Genomic DNA, 21,581 nt, shown 5'->3' on the forward strand with positions numbered 1-21,581 from the left:
CACATGATCTTCATCAGCAGGCACAGTTTGATGATTTGACACTGAAAAGTTTCTTTGCATTTTATTAACGTTTGATCCCTGTAAGGTTAAAAACTGCAGTTTAGAGGAAACAAGAGTTGAGAGAACAATCTCACCAAAAGGTCTTTTGAGTAAGAACTTAATAGATCAGGTCCTTTTCAGGAAGACGTGTGGATGTGCTCCTCTTCTATGGTGTCCTCTTCTCTCATTACATACATGCTACCTCTGGAACATATCAACATAGACATGTCGCCCAATTGTACACCCTATAAAACTTGATGCCACCGACGTCTCTTGTAATATTAAGAAGAACTCCCTGGAGCTGAATGACTCCGTATTTGTTAAGACGTCTTTACTCGGGTGTTATTTTTAACTCTGAGTTGCCTATAGATACTCAGGTGACCAAACCGGTGCAGTCTCGCTTTGCTCAAGTCATTCCTCTCCTCTGCAGACTGAGAAGAGGTCATCCATCCTTTCATTCCCTCCATACTTTACTGTTTTAATGAAGTTTAATCTGGTATCAATAAGCAAAACGTCCCAAAACTGCAATTAATTCATCCACCCATCCATTATCTATACACTGCTAAATCCTCACTAGGGTCACAGGGGGCGCGAGACCATATCACAGCACACACAGGGAAAACACAGGACAACCTGGACAGGTCACCAGTCTATCACAGGGCTACACTTAGAGACAGACAACCAAGCACACTCACATTCACACCTACAGACAATTTAGAATCACCAATTAACCTCAACATGTTTTTGGACTTTGTGGGAGGAAGAACCCACGCTGCACAGGGAGAACATGCAAACTCCACACAGAAAGATCCCGGGTGTCCTCACCAGGACGCGAACCAGCAACCTTCTAGCTGCGAGGCAACAGTGCTACCAACTGAACCACCTTGCAGCCCGCAATTAATCCAACTTTTTTTTAACATGCACTAAGAGAAGCGACCATGTAACTACAATCCTTGTGGACCTCACTGGTTATCAATTAATGAGATAAGATCTCACTGCTTGTATTTAAAGTCTTGAACGATCAGGCTCCTGCTTATATCTGTGATGTTCTAACTCCTCATGAACCTGATTAATGCCTGAGATCCTCCAGGAGTCTTGACTAAAAGTGATCAGGACTTTGCTCTTCAGACTCCTTTTGCTGTGGAACTTCTATGGAAGATTTAAAGCAGGAGTATACTCTTGAGAATCTCTTATTATGCTCTACTCTTAACTGTTGCCATTTGTTGTACCTACTTATTTGAACATTATTTACTTGCAATATCTGGTTTTACTGTAAAGCCTTAAACTTTGTTTTTCAAAGCTATGGTATAAATAAAGTTATTATTATTACTTTCTTTGCTGATGAAGATCATCCCACAGGACCCGCTACATGGACCCTAAGGTGAGATAATTTCAGGTATTTTCAAAGTGTAAAACTGCTCTAAAGTCTCCCGTTCAGCTGAATTAACAGCTACGACAGCCACTCCGCTATATCGGCTCGCGCTGTGTTTATTTAACCGTGACAAACACAAGGAGCAATTTAATATTGGAAAAAAACTACCATTGTATGAAGACTATTAGAGTTAATTGGGCCTTTCAGTCCTGCTGGGTGTGTAAAACAGCTGATTAATCACCGCAGACATTATGTAACACTATCGATTGCGGCCGAAGACGGCGATGAAGTGACATTAAAGCAATAAGGAGTGTACCTTTACTGTGATTAGTGTAACCTGTGGCTGCATCCATAACGCCACTCAGCCACCCAAATTCACATGAAGAAAAAATAACTCAAGCAAACAAAAAAAAAAACACAGCAAGCAACAGCAGAGGCATTTTTTTTTCAACATTTAATAGCCAATTAAAATATATTCCAGTTTATGTAACAGCAAAACATTCCAGACAAAAAGAAATGCGTGTAGAAACGTTTCCATTTACATTTCGATGTCTCTCCATTTTTTTTTTTTTTAATGTTTGCAGAAAATATATGAATGAAATCTTTTGAATTAAAACAATAAAAACAGCATCTTCAGATATGTTGTAAAATGATGAAATGTACTTGTATTCTGGCTGCACCTTTAACTGCAACATGCTGGTTATTTGTACTATGACAACATTTTTCTTCTTGTGTACAAAAATAGGATGTAATATCTTCTGTTGTTGTTTTTTTTTGTTTGTTTTTTTGTCCTGAATCATAGTCTCTGTTTTCTGCTGCTTTTGTCTGGTAGCTACTGTATAGACTGAATGTATACAAAATGCAAACCATGAAAAAAAATGACGCTTTAAAATTTTTTTTTACCCAAAGCAACTTCTCTGTTGTACTGAAGGAGGAACAGAATGAAAGGGAGTAATTACATTGAATACAGAACATATACCAGTATTCTGATTTTCTATTATATTCCCTACTTTAAACAGGCCTGAGAACTTTAAACAGTTATGATTGGATATGCTTAAATACCTTCTTTGTTCCTTTCTATTGATGTAAACCTCCATTTTTTTTTCAATCATTCATTTAACTAGATTTTCCACCAATAACTAAGTATTTGATCAATAAATAGTTGTATTATACCCGATGGGGATGTGTGTATGCTGTTTGGTTTGGCAGGGAGAATGTTTAGAAGCTCTGGCATGAATGCAAAATTATGACAAAAATTGTGAGGCAACATTAGTGATATTTTAGCGAGTTAAAACTAGAGCCCGACTGATCCTGGATTTTTAGGGCCAAATGAGAGACCCGTTTTTTAGGGAATAAAGGATTTCAATGATTGCAAAGGATTGCATAGAGTATGTTGGAGTTAGACTCACAATGGAGAATGATAGGGTCATTGATCATTAACTTTCCAGCAACTTACTGTCAAGACCGTGCACCACCGTCTGCTCAGCTGTGATATGTACTCTGCTGCATGTGCTGCATACAGTGCTGAGAATATTGTAAACAATGGATCTGCTGGTCAAACTATGTGATGACACCATTTCTAAATGACCCCAACCATCTTTTCAATCAGTTATGATCTGTAAAAATACGTTTTTATATTGGACATTGTATCCGTAGCAGGACTGTCGAGCTCCAGTTAAAACTCTCCTAAAATGATGAAATCCCTTTTGAAAAACTGAAACCAACACCTGTATTTGACTACTGAACCTTTAAAACTACCCAGTCACCCTTATGCCACTTTAAAAAAACAAACCCAGGTACACCTCTAAACCAGCTCTCTGTGAGGTAGTGCAGGTTGACAGTCTCCTGTAGTTTCCTTGTTTTTCTCAAGCTGGATTGAACCCATGTCCTTTTCTTTCTTCATAACAATATTAATACTCAAAAAAGGATGAATAAGACCAACAAAGCACTTGTTTTGTTACAAAGTGCTGTGAAAGAAAATGACTTTCTTTCCTTCACCATTGAAAAGCATAATAAAAAATTAGAGGACAATATCTGGCTACTGTCACTCATCGATAACGCCAACTGGCTTCATTCCCAAATGTCCCCAGTGAGAGTTAACAAAAATACAACACAAAGTGTCTGCAGAAAAAAAATATTCACAAAAGCACAAAAGAAAAACCCAACGTGATAATTTTTATAATAATTTTAAAAGCTTTTGGATAGTAAAATATACTCACCTTCTATTCCTTTATCAAGCAAAATAAGAACTTAAAAGGATTCAAATACTTTTCCAAATGTACAAAAAAACATGTTAAACATGCTTTACATTTCATTTTATAAGCTCAGTTAGTTTCAGGTTTGAGCTTGTCCTTCAGCACAACGTTTTAGACCAGGAAGACTTGTTTGTAAAAGGCCAGTAGGTTAGCTGGTGGTATGTGACCGTAGTGGAGCTATGAAAGTGTAATAAAATAAAATTACATATTGCTACATTGAATGGAAAAATAGTGCAGATTCTCATTACAAATCCAAACATCTTGGGAAAAACGGTGAAGGCGCAGCATGTTTAGTCTTCACTGACAGTGGATCAGGTGTAGGCTACATGTTCCTCCTAACTACAGGCGAGTTCAAAACCAGGAGTTCGCCACAAACATTTATTCTTCTGTCGTCAGTTTGAGAGTTTTTGTAAGAGTCACAGCATGAAAAAGTTGGAAAAAATACATTTACCATTTTTGGTAACCGTTTTTTTTTTTTTTGTGCAACAAGAGACTTGGCTTGAAGCGAAGACGGTCTGGTTGACTGACTTTACAGTGCGGAGGAGAAACAGTGAGAGTGTGTGCGATTCTGAGGAGGAAGCGGTGCATCCGTGTTGGGTGTAGGAACTAGCCTCTGGACAGGGTGCGTGTATAGACAGAGGGTGTGAGGAGTCATCAATACTTGCTGCTGGAGTCGTTAGCAAAGCGGCTGACGTAGGCTTCATAGATGGATTCCAGGAATGAGGCGTCAGTCTGAAACAAACAAGTTGGCAACTTCATTCTGTTTGCTAATGTGCATGCATGGAGAGCTATTTACGCGTCTACTCTGGTTTTCCCACCAACAAAGTAGAATATGAAACAAACACAATGACAAAGTTAAGCATCCAGCTATGGACTTACAACCAGTCGTTGTTTTTACCTGGATCAGATGCAGCAGTGTGGCTTGCAACTGGCTTCTGGAAAGAACTCTGACCTCCTCCTGCAGAGGTGGTCTGGGCAGGTTTGAGGGGGCAGGGCTGCTCTCCTGAGCAACCAGCCCACCGCTCAGCTTTGTCTGCGTGAACACACTGGGAGAAAGGAGCAGATTGGGGGCCACAGTGGCTGGTATCCGTTGAGGGGAGATGACCTGCACACAGACAGTTATTAGTCATCCTTTCCAATTTTTTATATGCTTAGAAATTAGTGACCAGTTTAACGGCCACTGTTGATGCTCTGATGCCACTTTTGCACAGTGAAAACGTTCAGGATTTGTCAGCTGTTAGGCTCATTTGTCCAAAGTCAGCTGCTACCTGAATACAAAGTCCTTTACCTGAAATTGAAGTGCGGCTTTTTGACCTGCAGTGGTTGTGGTCGGGTTTGGGACGGTGGCCAACATCGAGCCTGCACCTGGATTTTGGTTGGGCCCCAGGAATCGAGGCGCCAGGCTTGGACCGTGTCGAGGCAGATCGTGAGAAGCCAGGCTTTGTTCCTGCTGGACCAGCTGGAGCTTCTGGAGGAGCTCATGAGGTGACACCACACCTGGCATGTGGGAAGGCAGACCTGACAGGAGAAACCAAGACCCAACTATTAGAATTATTTTTTGCAGGTTGCACTGATGGAACCAGCATCTTGGTAGAGACATTTTTAAATTCACATTTGGAAACAGAGAGAAACAAACAAAAGTCCAAGTCAGAAACCTGAGAGAACACTGAACTACTGTAAGCTCACACAATTTTTCCAGATTAGAAATAATTAATCAGACACATTTAAAAGAAAAAGTCACTAAATTTATCAGTTATATAAACAAAAAAATGTTTATGGGGCACATTCTGCAGAAACAAACACACTGTCAGTTCGTACAATTAGTGCAACTATTTAGCATAGATACTACGGAGAAACTGTAAATTTTGTCTACAATTGTAACATTTAAGGAAAAGAAAATTGTTATTGGAAATTTATAGGACTTGTTGCTCTACAGATTGTGTTATTTTTAACTGGAATTTTAGGTTACTGCTGTCTAATTATTGCTAGTTACAGATTATATAATCTATTATTCATGTTTGCATAAGACTGATCTAACACTTCACTGCTGTATTTGTCAAAAAGTGGCAGAAGCCTGTATGTGGCATACCAACTAATTCCTGAATATTGTTACCATGAGAGATTTCCCACCTGTTGCCTGTGCAGTTGAAGCTGTCTGGCTGCTGAGCTGCGCCTCTGCTTGAGACCTAGAAGGGCTGAAAAACAGCTGCTGGCTTTGTTGTGCTTGAAGGTGGGAACATGACACAGAATCCACTATCACAGGCTGGGAGGAGAGATGGGGGCTCTGCTGCAGAGGAGGAGGAGGGTTGGGGCAACAGGGAGGAGCAGCGGAGGTGAAGGAGGGTGGAGGAGGTGGCTGGGTTTGGAAAAGTCTCTTGATTGGGTCAGACTGAAGCTGCTGCTGCTGCTGCTGCTGATGGAGGTGATGGGGGTGCTGCTGGTGGTGATGATGGTAAAGATGGTGATGGAGGTGGTGATGCTCCAGCGGCACACCGTTGTCACACAGCCGGTTTTCAGGGGATTCGGACACGGTTTGAAGGACCCCGCCGACGCCAGCGACGCCTCTCTGCCCCTGCATGAGCTTCGCGATGGCCGGACAGTGCTGCGGTTGGTTCGGCTGCTGCTGGTGAGCGGTGCCAGGGATCGGTAACAAGCCCGCAATGACATGTCCAACATCTTCCCCGACTACGGGCCTGATAACTCCATCTGAACTCCTGGTGTGTGCGACATTCCCCCCATTGGTGGTCACGCTTCTGCCAGAGTTCACCGTATCGTCGTAGGTCAGCGTGCGGGCGACGGGCGGGCGAGCAACTTTCCCTGCTGATGTCGCCATCGTGTGAGCAGTCACAGGAGGAACAGGGTCGGGCTTAGACGAGTGGTGATGTTGAGAGCCAAACAGAGTGGCCAAAGAGAGAGGCTTGGGTTCAGCACCGTCACTGTCCTGGTTAAAGCAAATACAGCAGAATAAGAGAGATGATGAGAGGTAGGCATGGGTAGAAATACAACAGGAACTACATAAATTGAAATTACAATAGAAGAAGAATCTTTTAAACAACACTTAAAATGAACTTTAACCGTCTGAACTCTAAAACCCGTTGGTGGGTTTGAAAACAATGGCATCTTGCCCAAATTAGACCATGTATCAGAACCAGAAACAGTAAATCCAGAGAGAACTGTCTGACCTTAAAATGGTCCTGTAACTGTGTGGCGTACTGGTCTGTAGAAAAACTGAACTAAACCTAAGCTTAAAATGTGATATTTCATTATTATCAGCACCTTTTTCTGCCAGTCTCATATAAAAATGCCTAAAGGAAACCATTTGTGCTAATCACACTATGTAAACAGAATTCTAAAAAATAATATATTTCATGCTTTTGGTACAACTGTGACACCATTAACAAACAGTTCAAATGTTAAAGATTCTGAGATTATTTTTTTTTTGCTACATTGGACTGAACTGCAATCAGTGTTTACACATAGCAGACAGACACAGGTATGGAAACTAATTAAACATGTAAGTTGTAACCTTACTATTGTACCTGGTTTATTGGAAGAACTATGTACATGCTGATTTCAGGTTTTTTCCATTTTTGTTTTGTCTTTTCTTATTATTAATGCCATTATAACTGTGCTATTCTGCATGAAACACATTTTTGACTTCTTCCTATATCCAGCCATGGTTGTGATGTTTCCATAAAGGTGCCAGACTTTATATTGCAATCAAAAATAAACCCACAGTGAGAGTAAATAAAATGTAACAGGAGCAAAAAGAAAAAAAAAGCACAAACTGCATTGAGTTCAGAGGGTTAATGAGCTCGATAAAGAAAAGACATCAAGGAAGAACAACGTTTTCACAGAGACCTGTGAGCCACCTTGGACTATAATAGGAACTGGATGTGTTACCTGAGTGTTCGGTTTAACAGGTATTGGTTTGATTAGGTTAGGGTTTCCACATAGAACACTGCTGCCACCAATCTCCTTTGGCTCTGAGGTAGACTTCTCCTGAGAAACGTAGGGAGAGGAAAGAAGGACACATGTGAAGAGATGAAAATAAGTGAAAAAAAAAATACAGGCAGCACGACAAGTGAGTCACAGAAGATATCAGAAGATTCATCTTACTAGTCAGAAGAAATGTAAATGTAAAAATTAAGCACAGGTCCTACTATTCCAGAATTATAATATTTTATGCAATCCAACAGTATTCTGTGATCCTTCATTTGTTTCATTTCACACAAAAATCCTGCAGTCTTTGATGTGCCCATACCTTGTCATACTCTGTGCGTGCTTTGGTTAACATCTGGATGATGTCCACTGCCTGTGCGTCACCTTCTCCCCTTCCTCTTGTTGGTAATCCACCAACACCTACTGCAACTACTCCTCCTCCTCCTCCTCCTGCTGCTGCTGCTGCTGCTGCTGCTGCTGGCGATAACCAACCACCCTGGGACTGAGCCAGGACCTGCTCCTGCTGGGTCAGACTGCACACACACAAATCCTTAAGTATATATGTGAAGCTTCTTGAGTAATTTATGGTCTTTACAACTACAGGATGTTTGAGCCAAAGTCAGAAAAACGTATTCTGTCACCGCTGGAGCCAAGTTCATTCAAACACACTTGTGTCATTTGTTGGCTGAAACCTGATTTCAGATGCAGAGTCATTAATATCCCCAAATAGTCTCCTGTCAAGCTTTGGCTGGACCATAACACATTAGTCATTGCTTGGCAAAACCTAATCTTATTGTGAATCTGTGTTTTCTTTTAGTTTTGTGTGTATTATCTTACTATTATACAATTACTTACATTCTCATCCTCTGGGCAATGCGCTGACAGTCCTCCTTGTCGTAGAACCAAATCCCATGAATAACCACTGAGGGGGGAAGAAAAAAAAACTCAACAAAATGTCATCGTTTGCAGTAATGATCCACTCAATGCTAGAAATCAAGTTAGCCTGGTGAAATATTTAAACTGCCTGAGATGTAGGGTCCTAGAAGGTCAGCAGACAGCAAAATGAGCTTGTTGACCTGCCATATCCTTTAAATTAAATAAATGCACAGACATGCCGTAGCACAGTTTTTGCAGCTCTGACATCAGTGCGTACCCAACAGATATGTAAACCGTTTATTATTAGCCCTGCTGGGTCAAAACCAGGAGTTTAAAATGAGTCATTTCCCAGCCAAGCCAATGGGAACAGAGGCCAGCAGTGCCATTATCCGGTGAAACATGGGCCCCAGGAGCCTCCTGAACTACGCAAACATGGTCGGAGGAAAAACACACTAACACGGTTCTGTCACAGAGTTACGCGGCAATAAGTAAGAAAATACTATTTTGATCTGCATCTGGTCTTAATATACTGAAAGAGAAAATGTTCCAGGCAGTTAGAAGACTTCTGCCTAAATGTAGGACCAGGAAATAAAAACTGTGATGGTCTAGAAAGAAAAGCCGAAATCCTCCAGTGTTTGAATTTCTTCCACGCAAACAAGTGTACGCTCAAGATGAATGTGTGAAATTCTGTCAGAACACCAGCAGCTGACGTTTAAATAGAATACAGACAAGAGGAAAAATTCAGACTTAAATCACAAACTCTGATGAAAAAATACGATGAAAGGACAACAAAGCCGTTACAGTTACTGATACACAGCATTAATGAGGGCAGCAGGACATCATCCGACACCTCAACACATTACTTTCAAAAGCGAATCTTGAGAAAAGATAAGCCCAATCCCAAAAAGGGAAAAGAGGTGAAGTGCTAAAGACATGAGAAAGTAAAAGGTGGAAACAGAAACAGTTATGAATGAGCTGGAGGGGAAACAGTAAAAAAAAAGATTAGGAAAGCGAGAACAGAGAGCAAAGGGACGACTGCGCTATGTGGTGGACAGAGTTACCGCGTAGAACTACTAGAGACAACACACATTCCCACACAGACAGACATGCACAAAAATACACAAATGAGGTTGGGCGAGCCACAGAGGTCAACGTGGATGAGGGGAAAAGACCGAGAGGGAGAGGCAGAGACACATGCACACACACAGAGTTCAGTTGAGCCTGGGAAAAACCAGCCCAGGACCAAATAAGTAACTGCAGTGGGAGACTGGCTGGTGGAGCCAGAGCCACTTAACGCTCGCCGGGGATGAGACTGTTTGACAGCAGCGGAGAGAGAAACACCCACAGTCAAAGTCAGACAGCTGGAAAATTGAGGAAAAATGAGCAAGACGGATAGAAAGAAGTGAGGTGTGTTAGAGAGGAGATTATCAATGTAGTTCTCGGCGCTCTTTAGCTGTCAGGACTTTCCCGCCGAGCTTTTGTCTACGAATGAAAAATGTTAAACGAAAGTGACAGAGCGACAGCCGGACGAGGACCTGTGACGTTTCAAACACAAGACACTCTCAGATCTCTCCGCTGCCCTGTCTCAGCCCCACATTAACAGGAAGACAGATAGGAAGCAAAGAGAGCGAGATAAAAAGGTGTGCAAAGGTGCTTTTAATAGAAGCTCCAGAAGCAAATAATCAAGTGTTTGGCTGTCCTGATGTCTCACCTGTAGGGAGTCTCCATTTCAACTAGATAGAAGAAAGAGGGAGAGGGTGATACTGAGAGAGGGAGAGTGTGGGAGGAGGACTAGCAGCACCAAAAAAAAAAAAAAAGTAGCTGTGGCCACGAGGTTAAAATTTTAGAGTGGATGTTAGCGAGAGAGAAAACAGAGGCAGCTCCAGTCTGGACACTGGACATTGAGAGAAAGGCAGAGAGACATTTGAAATGTACGCCTCAAGCTAAGAAGCCACATCAGCTCACAAGGGAACTTCACCGAACCGTCATGTGGGAAAATAACTTCAGCTTCAGGACTCAAGTTTGAGACCGCGACCGAGAGGAGTGATGACTCTAAAAACCAGAGAGACATCCTAAACGCAGGCTTTCTGGCTTGAACACTGGTGATCACCAACCCGGCGAGGTCTGTGAGGGATCCGCAACTTGACTCGTGTGGTCCTTTCAAACCCTCTGTGACGGCAACGTACCAGCAAAACAGGGAGCATGAGCGCACATGTCATGACTGCTGTAGATCTACGGTAACTCCAGGACAGGACGCTGTGGGACTTGAATGTATAAGAGGGCTTTTTTCATTTTAATACGCATTTATTGGGGTGTTTTTTGTTTTTTTTAAAAGACTGATTTCTTTTGATCATTTTCTGTTCAACCTACTCTGTTTGGATTTTGCTTTTCACAGGACATATTTTTTGTTTTATTGGGATATCAACACTGTAACTGTCTTTAGCTGTAAGCCAGAACGCACTACTGGGACTACTCGAAGAACAGTTTTTATATTTTATGAAGCTTTAGTATCGTTACAAATGCAGACATATTTATAAGCAGCAGTGTTGTCCGTGATGGATTAGGTGCGCTTTTACTGCACTATGTCTTCCCCTTTTAGGAGACAGCTTACAGAATCAGTCAGGAGGAACACGGTTGGTATTCTTTTTGTCTGTATTTAGTCTCCTGGATGTTTGTCAGAGATAAGAGTTCTTGCAGAATGAAAAGAACCATCACTGCTTTTGTTTGCAGGAATGGAATTCATGACACTGGGAGAGGATTAAATATTAAGATTTACTGCTCTTAAAACGCACATTAAAGAAGACATTACCACTACTGCTACACCTCTACGCCTTCCTCCTGAGGCTGTACTGTTGTTCTAATTGCACTTTTGCGACTGAAGACCAATTTATAAGAGGTACTGCTGTGGCAGCTGTATACGCACTACCTGACTTCCCTAAAGGGACATTAACAGAGCGACACCAGTGTCACAACACCTGTGGCCTGTTAAGGACTAACAGGATAAATCCTGAGCAACTGTAAGTTGTGGAGAGACTGGAAGAGACCCTTATTATCAGACTGTGAGACCATGCTGAGAGGCCTGTTTCAGAGGAAACCTAAACATGAGAGGCTGGAGGAGGAACCTGAAGTCAGATTTAAAGGCTCGCTGGTGTCAGAGACAGACCTGGGATACACATATGTCCGACCTGGAGGTAAGACTGTTCATACATTTCATATACAAAAGATTGAGGGGTTGAAGTGAAGTGGAGTCCTGGACTTAGCTACATCAAAGATATGTGGCAAGTGGGATACGTTCACAAAAACCTAACTATGCTGCAGTCAAACTAACAATACTGTATGCCATGGCTTTACTTTCTACCAACACTGTAGAAGGTTTTAGTCAATCAAACACGTTCAACGCACAAAAACTGCTGCAGTTAGAACACCAACTCTCTTAATGGGGCAAACAAAACACAAATGTAGGTGCTTACAGAAAAGACTCTATAAAGCTCCTGTAGGCTGTGATAGTCATCAGAGAAACAATGTCTTGATTAGGCTGGATTTCACTACCCCTTGCCCTCTTTTGTGGTATATCTCAACAGTATATTTTTAGCCTGGGGTGCCACTTTGTGCCAACTGCCTTTCCAGGAAGTTACAGCAGCACTGAGAGCTACATGTTTGTCTAATGATAAGATTCCACGGCCCTTCCACACAGAGGTCACAGCGCACTGGGACTGGCAGCATTGGCAACAGCTTACGCATCAGATGTTTGCCAGTGAACAAGCACATTTTGTACGCCAGTATGCTTTCATCTTTGTGTAGTTTTCTGGAAAAGATATCGCATCATGAAAAAAAAACGTTTACTGAATATTAGCTTAGTCATGCTGGACCTGGGGGCCTTGCGTCTGTTAGGGCATCTGAAAGGGTGTTTCTCTCGTTAAGAGCATGCTTTTATTCTGTGCTTTTGTTCGCTAAATCTGCTTCAACCTTGTCACATATGTGCATCCTAAAAAATTCATTCAAGGTCCAACAATTATAGTAAATCACAGGTGATAAAAATCAGCTTGATCACAACCATTCTGCATTCTTCTTTCTGAGTGTTTTATTATCAGTCTTCAATCACAGTAATCAGTTGGAGCCACCATTAGGTCCATGATGTATCCACCCACTCTTTAACTCACATAACTCTGGCCCATATTTCCTTTTTATCAGAGGAAACACTCATCAGCTGTGTTGTGATTACTGGCTTTAAGTGTTGTAAAATATCCTTCCTTCCATGGACAAGTGAGTTAGCTTCTCACTCGGAATTTATTCCCCGCTACTGATGCTCAGACCACAGGCCAGTACTATCACAGATCATCTTTAATGTGCCCGGAGTGCATTTAAAGCAGGTGCACAAGGTGTAAAGAGGTCACTCGGGGCCATTTATGTCATGCACATTATTTCACTGAGCCTTCAGGATGTTTAATAATGGCTGTTTGTCAGTAAGACAAATGAAGTACTACAGTAAGAGGACGAAAGCAGACGCAAGGAATCCACTGGTATCTAAACACAGCATTCCACCTGCCTTTTACCGAGATTCATGGAGAGTGCGAGACCAAGACAGAGCGGGAAGGAGGCTCTGTGTGTGTCAGCGACTTCTGAGTGAGTGTGTATGTGTGTTTAGATTATCAGCGACTGTTGGGGTGTATCTAATCTCTGCCGGCTGGTTTTGTAGTGCTGTCAGGCTCTTGTCCCACAGGCACACTCAGTAATGTCTTTGTGTGTGTGAGAGCCATATGCAGGCCTCAGAGGGAGTCAGGCTGATAAAATTCACCACAATACCTCTGCTTAGTTCCTTAAATGGAGCTACTGGTTCCCAATGAAATGAACTACGCACTGCATACTTTGGTCACTCTATCATACTTACTTATCTTAATACAATCTTTTTTCTAACTTCTTCGCTGTGGTTGTAAATGCACCTGTCGTTTTTAGGTCACGTTGCTATCTGATGATCGATATGGTCTCATTTGGGTTCTAAGGAGAAGTATGTGTAATCCAGTAAGCATGTTAGCAGTTAGCAGGGTATAAACAATCTACAGAGCCAGGGGAGTTACAAAAACTGATAAAGAGATAGATTTTTTTCAAAATCAGACCAACAAAGTACAAGTTAAGGCACAATTATAGCCATTTTTGGTGTTGTGTATCTCAATGTTGTACCCAGTCATTCTTCACATCTACCTCTCTGTACAGACGTATGCTCAAGATGCCACATTCTCCACTTTTAATATACATCTATCGTTTAATCCGTCTCTTAGCTATTTGTTGCTTTACAATGCACTGATTCTTTTCAGCCACAAAAGAGCTGTGTTAGCTTGCTGTTGGTGTAACCCGAACCTCCTGCTCACGCTGTTTCACACTAAAAGGCAAAGTGCTGAGAGAGTTAGCAAAACCTCCTTAGCATTTCAGGAAAACTACTCTCTGTGGTGCAGTACGAAAACACTGGAAGCAAGCCAGCGCAGCTCGACTGACTGCAGGTGTTCACAGCATGGGATAAAACACTGCAACTTATTTAGTTAATTATTTAGTATGAGCAGCTAGTGCTGGTATTTAGCCATCTATGTCAGTACAGTTTAATATTGCAGAACAGTATTGCTTTAACGTTGTTGATACAGACTGCTGATTCATCAAGGTTTTTCAGTTAAAAAGAAAATTACTTGTTCTAATATCTTCCATATTTCAAGAATTTTTCAGCTAAGACATATGACTCTGGTGCTGGTAATCATGATTTAATGAATACCATTCTCAAAGACTGATAAAGACGCCACGTACTGTATTCGACAGAGATTTAGGACAAAATGCATCAATAAAAAAACTTAAGAGACTAATAATTAGTAGCACATCAGAAGTTTGTGTGTCTGTTTGTGGTTTTCCTTACATCTTGCATTGCGGTAAAGCAGGAAGGGGTCCTGGAGCTGGAAGTCCAGGTCTTTGGTGATTGGCTCTGTCAGATTCTCCATGTTGAGTCGGTTCATAATGGTGAAACCATGTCTGGGAGATGCCAGCCTAAAAAGAAAAGAAAACAGGCCACAGGCATATATGTCAAGATTTATACAAAAACCTAGGCAAACAAGCTTAATTCATCCATGTAATGTCCTGCTACAATAGTACCTACCTACAACTTGTGAACAGTTACAAATACATGTGTTAGGGGTTGACCAATATGATTTTATCAAAGTCAATATCAATATCAATTATTAGTAATCAAGGAGACTGATAACTGATGTTTGGAACTGATATACATTTACAGTAAAAATGAAAATCTTGGTGTCAGAACTTCCACAAAACTTCATCAGAATATTTTTGTCTATTTATGTTTTACAAATATTCAATTAAAAGAGAACTTTTCAGTGCTTATAGGCAAATATTCACGATGTGCAACTAGTTGTGAACAGGACATTGCTTTGACTCTAAAATGTACCGCAAATTCTGCCATGCGTTTTAATACCAAAGATGTCATTATTTTACACATAAATATAACAAATATATTACAAACGAGGCAATCGAGTGACTGTGACAAAAAATTAAAATAAAACCATTTTAACTACAAATGTCCTATCAGCAACACTCAGCAGAGTAAGAAAGGCCACAACAAAGTCTGCTTCTCAATACAAAAGAGTTTTACTGAACTATTCACTGAGTATCTGCTACAACTCATAGTTTTGCATAGAAGCATTTTATGCTGCATTTACTTACCTGGTGTAGATAAAAAGAGTGCCTTCCACTTCTGTCTTCTCCTGAAAAAGACAAAAAATAAATACAAAATCAACCAAGAACCAAAAATTATGTTACTGCACTTTTATCTAAAACTGTCAGACTACCTGAATGTTAAGGCTGGCCACATAGATTGGCTTAATATGAGGATTCGAAATATTTTTATATAATAACCTCCCGAAAAGCAGCACTTCCTTGTGTGGAGATGAAACTGAGGAAACTGGGATGCTCCGGCTTGTTTGTAACTATGGGGGCAGCGGTCACCTCTGTGTGTCACTTTGTGGTGCTATAATACTAAGTATGAAATAATTAAGAATTTAAGCGTGTCTATTTCTAAGTAAAGTAAATGTTTAAACCCTTAACAATCACAGCTAACTCGGTTAACCCACTAATTTAACTTGAGTCAGGATAAATCTGCACTGGCAAAGCGCGCCTACCACAGAGAATGACGAAGCTAAGCTAAGTTAGCACATGATATCTTTGACTAAACTTCGGGCTTACCCACTCGTTCGCCCTGTTGTTATAAGTATACAGGGCGACTTGGCTGGCCACGTCCACGATGTTATTGATGTAAGGGTCTTGTCGCTGCAGAGCTGCCAGACTTATGTCCAGTCCTTTCGCAGCAAGGCAGCTAGTGCTACCTGAAGAAGTCGCTGTCATTGTTCCCTATGGAGAAGTTAGCTCGCTAACTAGCTTCAGCGGCTAACGACTCCCGCGAAGATGAGATAAAAACCGAACCAGCGACGAGGGAAAATACTGTTGAGCCGGGAGTTGCACAGTAGCCCGTTTGGCTAATGAAGGCTGGTAAATTTTAAAAAATCAACAGTTTTCAAGCCCTAACTGTCATGAGTGAGTTTCCAAACGGCCATGTTTAGCCAGAGAGATTGTAAACAACTTAGACGTGAGTAGTTGCGCGCGAGGATACGATACCAGTTTGAATAATCAACTTAGAAAAATCGATGGAGACCTTCTGCAGTGATTTTTAGTTTTATTTTATTCACACATTTTTAAAAATAGTATCATGAGAAACAAGCCGGTGTATCGCTGGTTTCAGAGCTGAACTCAATCATCGCAAAATGAACAGTAACATCAGGTGAGTTAATTTCACTGTCACTGGGTTTATTTGAACATGTGTGTTCATTTTTGTTTTATTTTATCTCTGCATTCACTATTCACGTGGGTAAAAGAAAATAGGCTGGTATTTGTGTGTGAAGCTGCATTTTACTGTGCAATGAGGGCATCTTTAAATATGCTATCCAGTTTCACTCTATTTTAGCTTTGTGTTTGTGTCACATCCCCCACAAGTAAGCAGCAGGTGTTTGTCTTTTGTCATTCATCTTTTATATCTGGCAACAGTAACACTGATGCTGATGAGTGATGGCTGCAAATCCACAGTTACATTTCCCAACAAATGCACTAGGGGGCATCAAAGGGATGGCTAAACACAGTCATCCCATCCTCACAATTTGTACTGCATGAGGTGGAGTTGATTTGATTAAAAACTAAAGCATACCCCAAAAGATTTTGTCTTATTATGGCAGGGGGAGCAAATACAACAGCAGCTAGAAACAAATATAAATTCACTTGTATTTTTTTCTACTGGGTATCTACTTTTTCTGTGCACTTAAGGTTTAAGTTCCATCAAAAAGCAAAGGTCTCGACAGGCAGGCTATATTTCTCTTTCCATTTTATAATGTACAGAAACATGATGTGGTTTTACTAGTACTGAATTGCTGCAAATGTTTATTTTCAGTTATCTGGATTTCATAGGAAGTGCTAAATGCAAGGAAACAAGTGCAAAGGCATCTTTTTTCTCAGCATTTACTTTGTTGAACCCAGTTAAGGAGGCTTGTTAAGCAAAAGTATAACACAAAGTTGGCAATAGCAGTTAAATATTGTTCCGACACGTCCAATTTTAAACTTTATCAGAAACTTTTTTTGAAATGTTATGCAAGGAGTGCCATTCTTCTTCTTCCAAGGTCAATTGTGGTGATTCAGTTTTTTTTATTTTACATTATCTACAGTGTACAATGTTCCTGCTCCAGGCTTTAGAAATATGTTGTTCCTGAAATTAATACTCAAGGGCAGAACAGTAACTGATAGAGGGAGAGGACTTTGAGGTCTCTAAGTTCTTGAAATCTGTATCAGCAAAACCCATATTAGATGATATCAGTTGAGACAGCTGACAATCTATCTCCATATTAAGTACAACATATCCTGCTCTGTTTCAAGGGTACTTGAGTCATAACAGCCTCTTCAAGTGAGCATATTCTGTATTTGTCAGTCGATTAACTATAACTATAGAGACATAGAGTCGATCATGCATGCTTATATGCACCATTTTTGATTAAATGACTATTGTTTAGTGTTATAGATCAAAGTTGCACTGCTCTTCTTTTGTGCGTCTTAGTTTTACTAATTAGAATTAACCCTGTCTAAATTTTAAAACCAGTGAATCCATCATGTCAAAAACAATAAACATCCAGCTATTACCTCAGTTTAAGCAGCACTGGATGCAAAAAAACATTTATCTTAATAGCTTTTAAGTGAAAGTTGCACTGCTGTCCACAAATCCTCTTCTTGAATGTGAATCAGGTTACGGCACATCCACGCCATCATTAACATGAAAATAGCTTCTTGGTGATTCCATTTGTTTGTCTGTTAATTTGTCAGACTTTTATTGTGCGTTTCAAGGTGTGTGTGTCTATTTGTCAGGGTGGTGTTTATCTGGTTTTTTTTAGGGGTTTGTAAATGATTAGGCTAATGACTTATCCATCACCAGGTCAATGTGGTCAATAGACATTCAGTCAAGCTTGAGCACTTGTCTTTGATTGGTGCAGACGGGCGAAGGGAGGGATGTTGGTGATTGGCTCACAGGCAGGAAGGATCATGGGAAATTAGCCAGTGGGCAGTTTGCTGGAATTTAACGAGGGGAGGGGAGGCATAAGTCTGGGTGAGGTTCTGATGTAATTGGAGTTTTCACAGTGTCCAAAAAGTCCACATGCCCACTTTTTATTTTGTTTTATTTTATTTTGTTACGACAGACATGTTGTAGGTTGGAAAGATAGGCTAATTTCCCTAAATTACATGAATAAGGTATTATGTGCACAGAGAACAACATAGACAACCAAACATTTAGATCTCAGTTTCCTTTTGTTTAATCTAAAAGTGACCCCTAATAAAAGATAAAGATAAACTTTATTGATCCCACAGTGGGGAAAGTTCACTGTTACAACAGAAAACAAAGTGTACAGTCAGTGCAGAATAATGTAGGAACACCCAGTGCAAAAAGTAGGAAAGAATACTTTATAAGATATACCTTCACTTCAACAGATATTTTGTTAAAGTAAAGATATTAAAAGTGTGAATCCATTCAGATCACAATTTCAGTTAGAAATGAATTAATATATGTTTAATGTCCAAAAATGTGCAGCTGAATACGTCCGTTCTCACTGTGCATGATGGGATTCCCCTTTAAGTGACCATCAGGTTGTTGGTTTCCCACATGGGACACCAGCATTTGAATGTTTGTCTGTGCAGAGATTCCCAGAGACCAACTGGGCTTTAGAGTCGCACATACAAAGAGGCCTGCAAATACAAATATAGAACAGTCGCAAATAGAAACCGATATTCCATGTGCAGGCTGGATTACAGAGGACATTTGTGTGTGTGTGTGTGTGTGTGTGCGTCTGTGTGTTTGTGCGTCCCCTGGGCAGAAGTGTCTGTTCCCACGACCTGCCCTCCATCCGTTCCTTCCTTCTCTCGGTCTTTCCCTTCCGTCTCTCCTCCGTTCGCTGGCCAGACAAATCAAAAGGAGGCTAGTTTGGCAAGAGATGCTTCTCGCTTGTCCATCTGTCTCACAGCTCCGACAGTGGTGATCAGACCGTCGTCTGCATCAGTGGAAAGTAGCTTAAAGTAGTTAAGCACAGTTTTCCATTATATTTATCTGACAGATATGGTAATTTGTTGTATTTACATAATCAAACATATGGTAAACTTGTAGAAATGCGGTGTGGTTTTAAAAATCGAAGCAGCCGGCGGTGAACTTTTTGGTTCTTGGCCTCCACTGACAAACAACTTCTAGAAGAAGTCATATTTCTTATATTTACGAGAGGTTCACGGTTCCACCAAAGAGCGATTTTCACAGATGTTAACATACAAACAACTGTTTCAGTGATTAGAGTCACAGATGTATCTTGTGACTCCTTGGAGGGGCCAGTTTGTTAAACACTAAAACGCATAAAATTAGTTCTACTTTGACCAGCTTTCAGCCTACTGTTGCATCAGTATTAGCATTTTAGTGATGTAGTGATACGGCAGTCAAAGAGTGCTTACACGCTGTTGAAAAGGCTTTTTTTTTCAGTTTGTACAATATTAAACTCTTGGAACACTTCCTTTTATTCATTCTCATTCTTCTTCTCCAAAAACAGTGTATTAATATAACGTATGCATCACAAAACGCTATATTTTCTTCCTAAAAAAAGACAATTCGATTGTCAAATGCCATCAATAGAGTCATTTATCAGCTGTCTCCCTGTCTTTACTATGTCTGCAGTGACACATGTAGACAAAAACGCTTTATTCTATTACAGAATGGTGGGTGGTGATTTTGCGCTGTGGCACTGAACAAATGGCTGGGTTGAGTCATCAGATTCACCTCCTGATTGTAGCCTGCAGTGAGATTGACATGAGGCCCTGCACATTGTGAAGTTCGTATTCAGTGTCAAAGACAATTATATGGGACGGCCAGTGGCGCGATAAGAAATGCTGCTCAGTAGCTTCAGTACATTCTGATGTATGATTGAGTGTTGAGTTTTGTAAAGCTCTCCTGTAGTTTCTTTCTTTCTTTTTTTTAAAAAACATCTGACATCTAAAAATCATCCTCTAATGTGGAGATAATTTGTTTTTTTATCAGTATACATGAAAAGACAGAAACCACTTTTTCAAAATAAGGTCAAGGTCCTTTTGAAGACGAGGTAATGGGGGAAAAAAGCTTCTTTCTTTATCTTTTATATCAAGCAGGCTGTGGCTAGCTTTTAAGAAAACAGCTCAATTTAAGAACCGACATGTTATTTCTACAAGCGGCTCCATCCAAAAGCCTCGGCGAGCTGCAGAGCCAAGCTGACTCAATGTTATCAAAGCCTGGTGGAGAGCTGTTTTAGTTAAGAGCTGATGTTGTTGACTTTGTTTGACATTTTACTCCCAAATGAGCTTCAATTCTTACCTAAGAAAATGGACCCGTGTCTCCAGAAAATGACTCTGCGTGCCTCGAGGGCCAGGACAAATTTGTTTTCTGGCCATGGAGAACAATGTCAAACATACTTGACTGTCCTGAGGGCATGAAAAAAAAAAAAACCTAATTAAATTCCAAAAATCATTTATATTGTCCTCTAGAAAGAAAGGTCCACGCTCAGTCCGTGAGCAGTGACCTTCCTGAGCCGCTTTAGGAGATTTGAGCATCCAAAGATCTTTAAAAAAAAAAGCATTGTTTCCTTCTGTTTAGGGCAACCACGAAAAGAAAGATCAGAGCTTGAGTCATAAAAGAGCTGAAAACCCAGATATTTAGTGTGTGTGTGAACACAGCCTCGGCCAAAGAAAAGAATGAGGCTGAAGCAGTCCAGATGTGGACGAATCCGATGTTCATGCACCATCTCAGATGTGTGCCTGGTCCTGCAGAAATGGGAGTCTGATCTGGTTCCTCCTCTCACTAACACTTTCTCTTTTTTTCATCTCCTTGTTCGCATCTCACTTCCACAGGTTTCTGCACCTTTCTTCTGCCCTCTTTTCCTAAATAGTTTTTGGATTTTCTAGGTCCTGCTTTCCTCTCTCACCATACACACGCTCTCACACACACACTTCATCATCATCATCATCATCATCATCATCATCTTCATCATCATCATCATCATCTGGATACCAGCCGGCTGGTTCTCCACTGTTGCCTGTACACTCTCCCTCCCTTCTCCCTTTTTTCTTTTTCTCTTTGGCACACACACAATCTCACACACACACATCTGGAAACAGTCAAAGCGTCTACATGCACTGGGAGGGGGGCTACCTCTCTCTCTCTCTCTCTCTCTCTCTCTCTCTCTCTCTCTCTCTCTCTCTCGGTATCACTGCAGAGCTGAGCTGCAGGGGCAGCAGAGGCAGAGAGAAGCTCCAACTCCCGATCAGTAAGACACAGGCAGGGCAGACAGACAGGCAGCAGACAGACACAGTGACTGATAGACACACCGTAACCGGACCATCATCATGGACTGGATCAGGACAGAGAGACCCGTCTCCGGATGAGACAGGACGACCTGGCTTCTGTTATTTCGGAGGGGGGGGGGACTCTGCTGTAGATATACGTGGAATAACCGACC

General features: G+C 41.0%; 1 protein-coding gene across 1 annotated transcript; it reads right to left on the bottom strand.

Moving 5' to 3' along the window:
- Nucleotides 1-1,847: 1,847 nt before the first annotated feature.
- Nucleotides 1,848-16,106, bottom strand: dcp1b (decapping mRNA 1B). Its single transcript, XM_008303404.1, has 10 exons — nucleotides 15,718-16,106; nucleotides 15,199-15,239; nucleotides 14,381-14,508; nucleotides 8,464-8,530; nucleotides 7,931-8,141; nucleotides 7,570-7,668; nucleotides 5,797-6,607; nucleotides 4,955-5,184; nucleotides 4,565-4,771; nucleotides 1,848-4,398 (listed from the first exon to the last, which is right to left on the bottom strand). The coding sequence occupies exons 1-10, from the start codon at nucleotides 15,874-15,876 to the stop codon at nucleotides 4,321-4,323; spliced, it is 2,031 nt and encodes a 676-aa protein (XP_008301626.1). The 5' UTR covers nucleotides 15,877-16,106; the 3' UTR covers nucleotides 1,848-4,320.
- Between the last annotated feature and the right edge of the window lie 5,475 nt (nucleotides 16,107-21,581).

Source organism: Stegastes partitus, unplaced genomic scaffold, assembly GCF_000690725.1.
Source record: "Stegastes partitus isolate 25-593 unplaced genomic scaffold, Stegastes_partitus-1.0.2 Scaffold1999, whole genome shotgun sequence".
NCBI classification, from domain to species: domain Eukaryota; kingdom Metazoa; phylum Chordata; class Actinopteri; family Pomacentridae; genus Stegastes; species Stegastes partitus.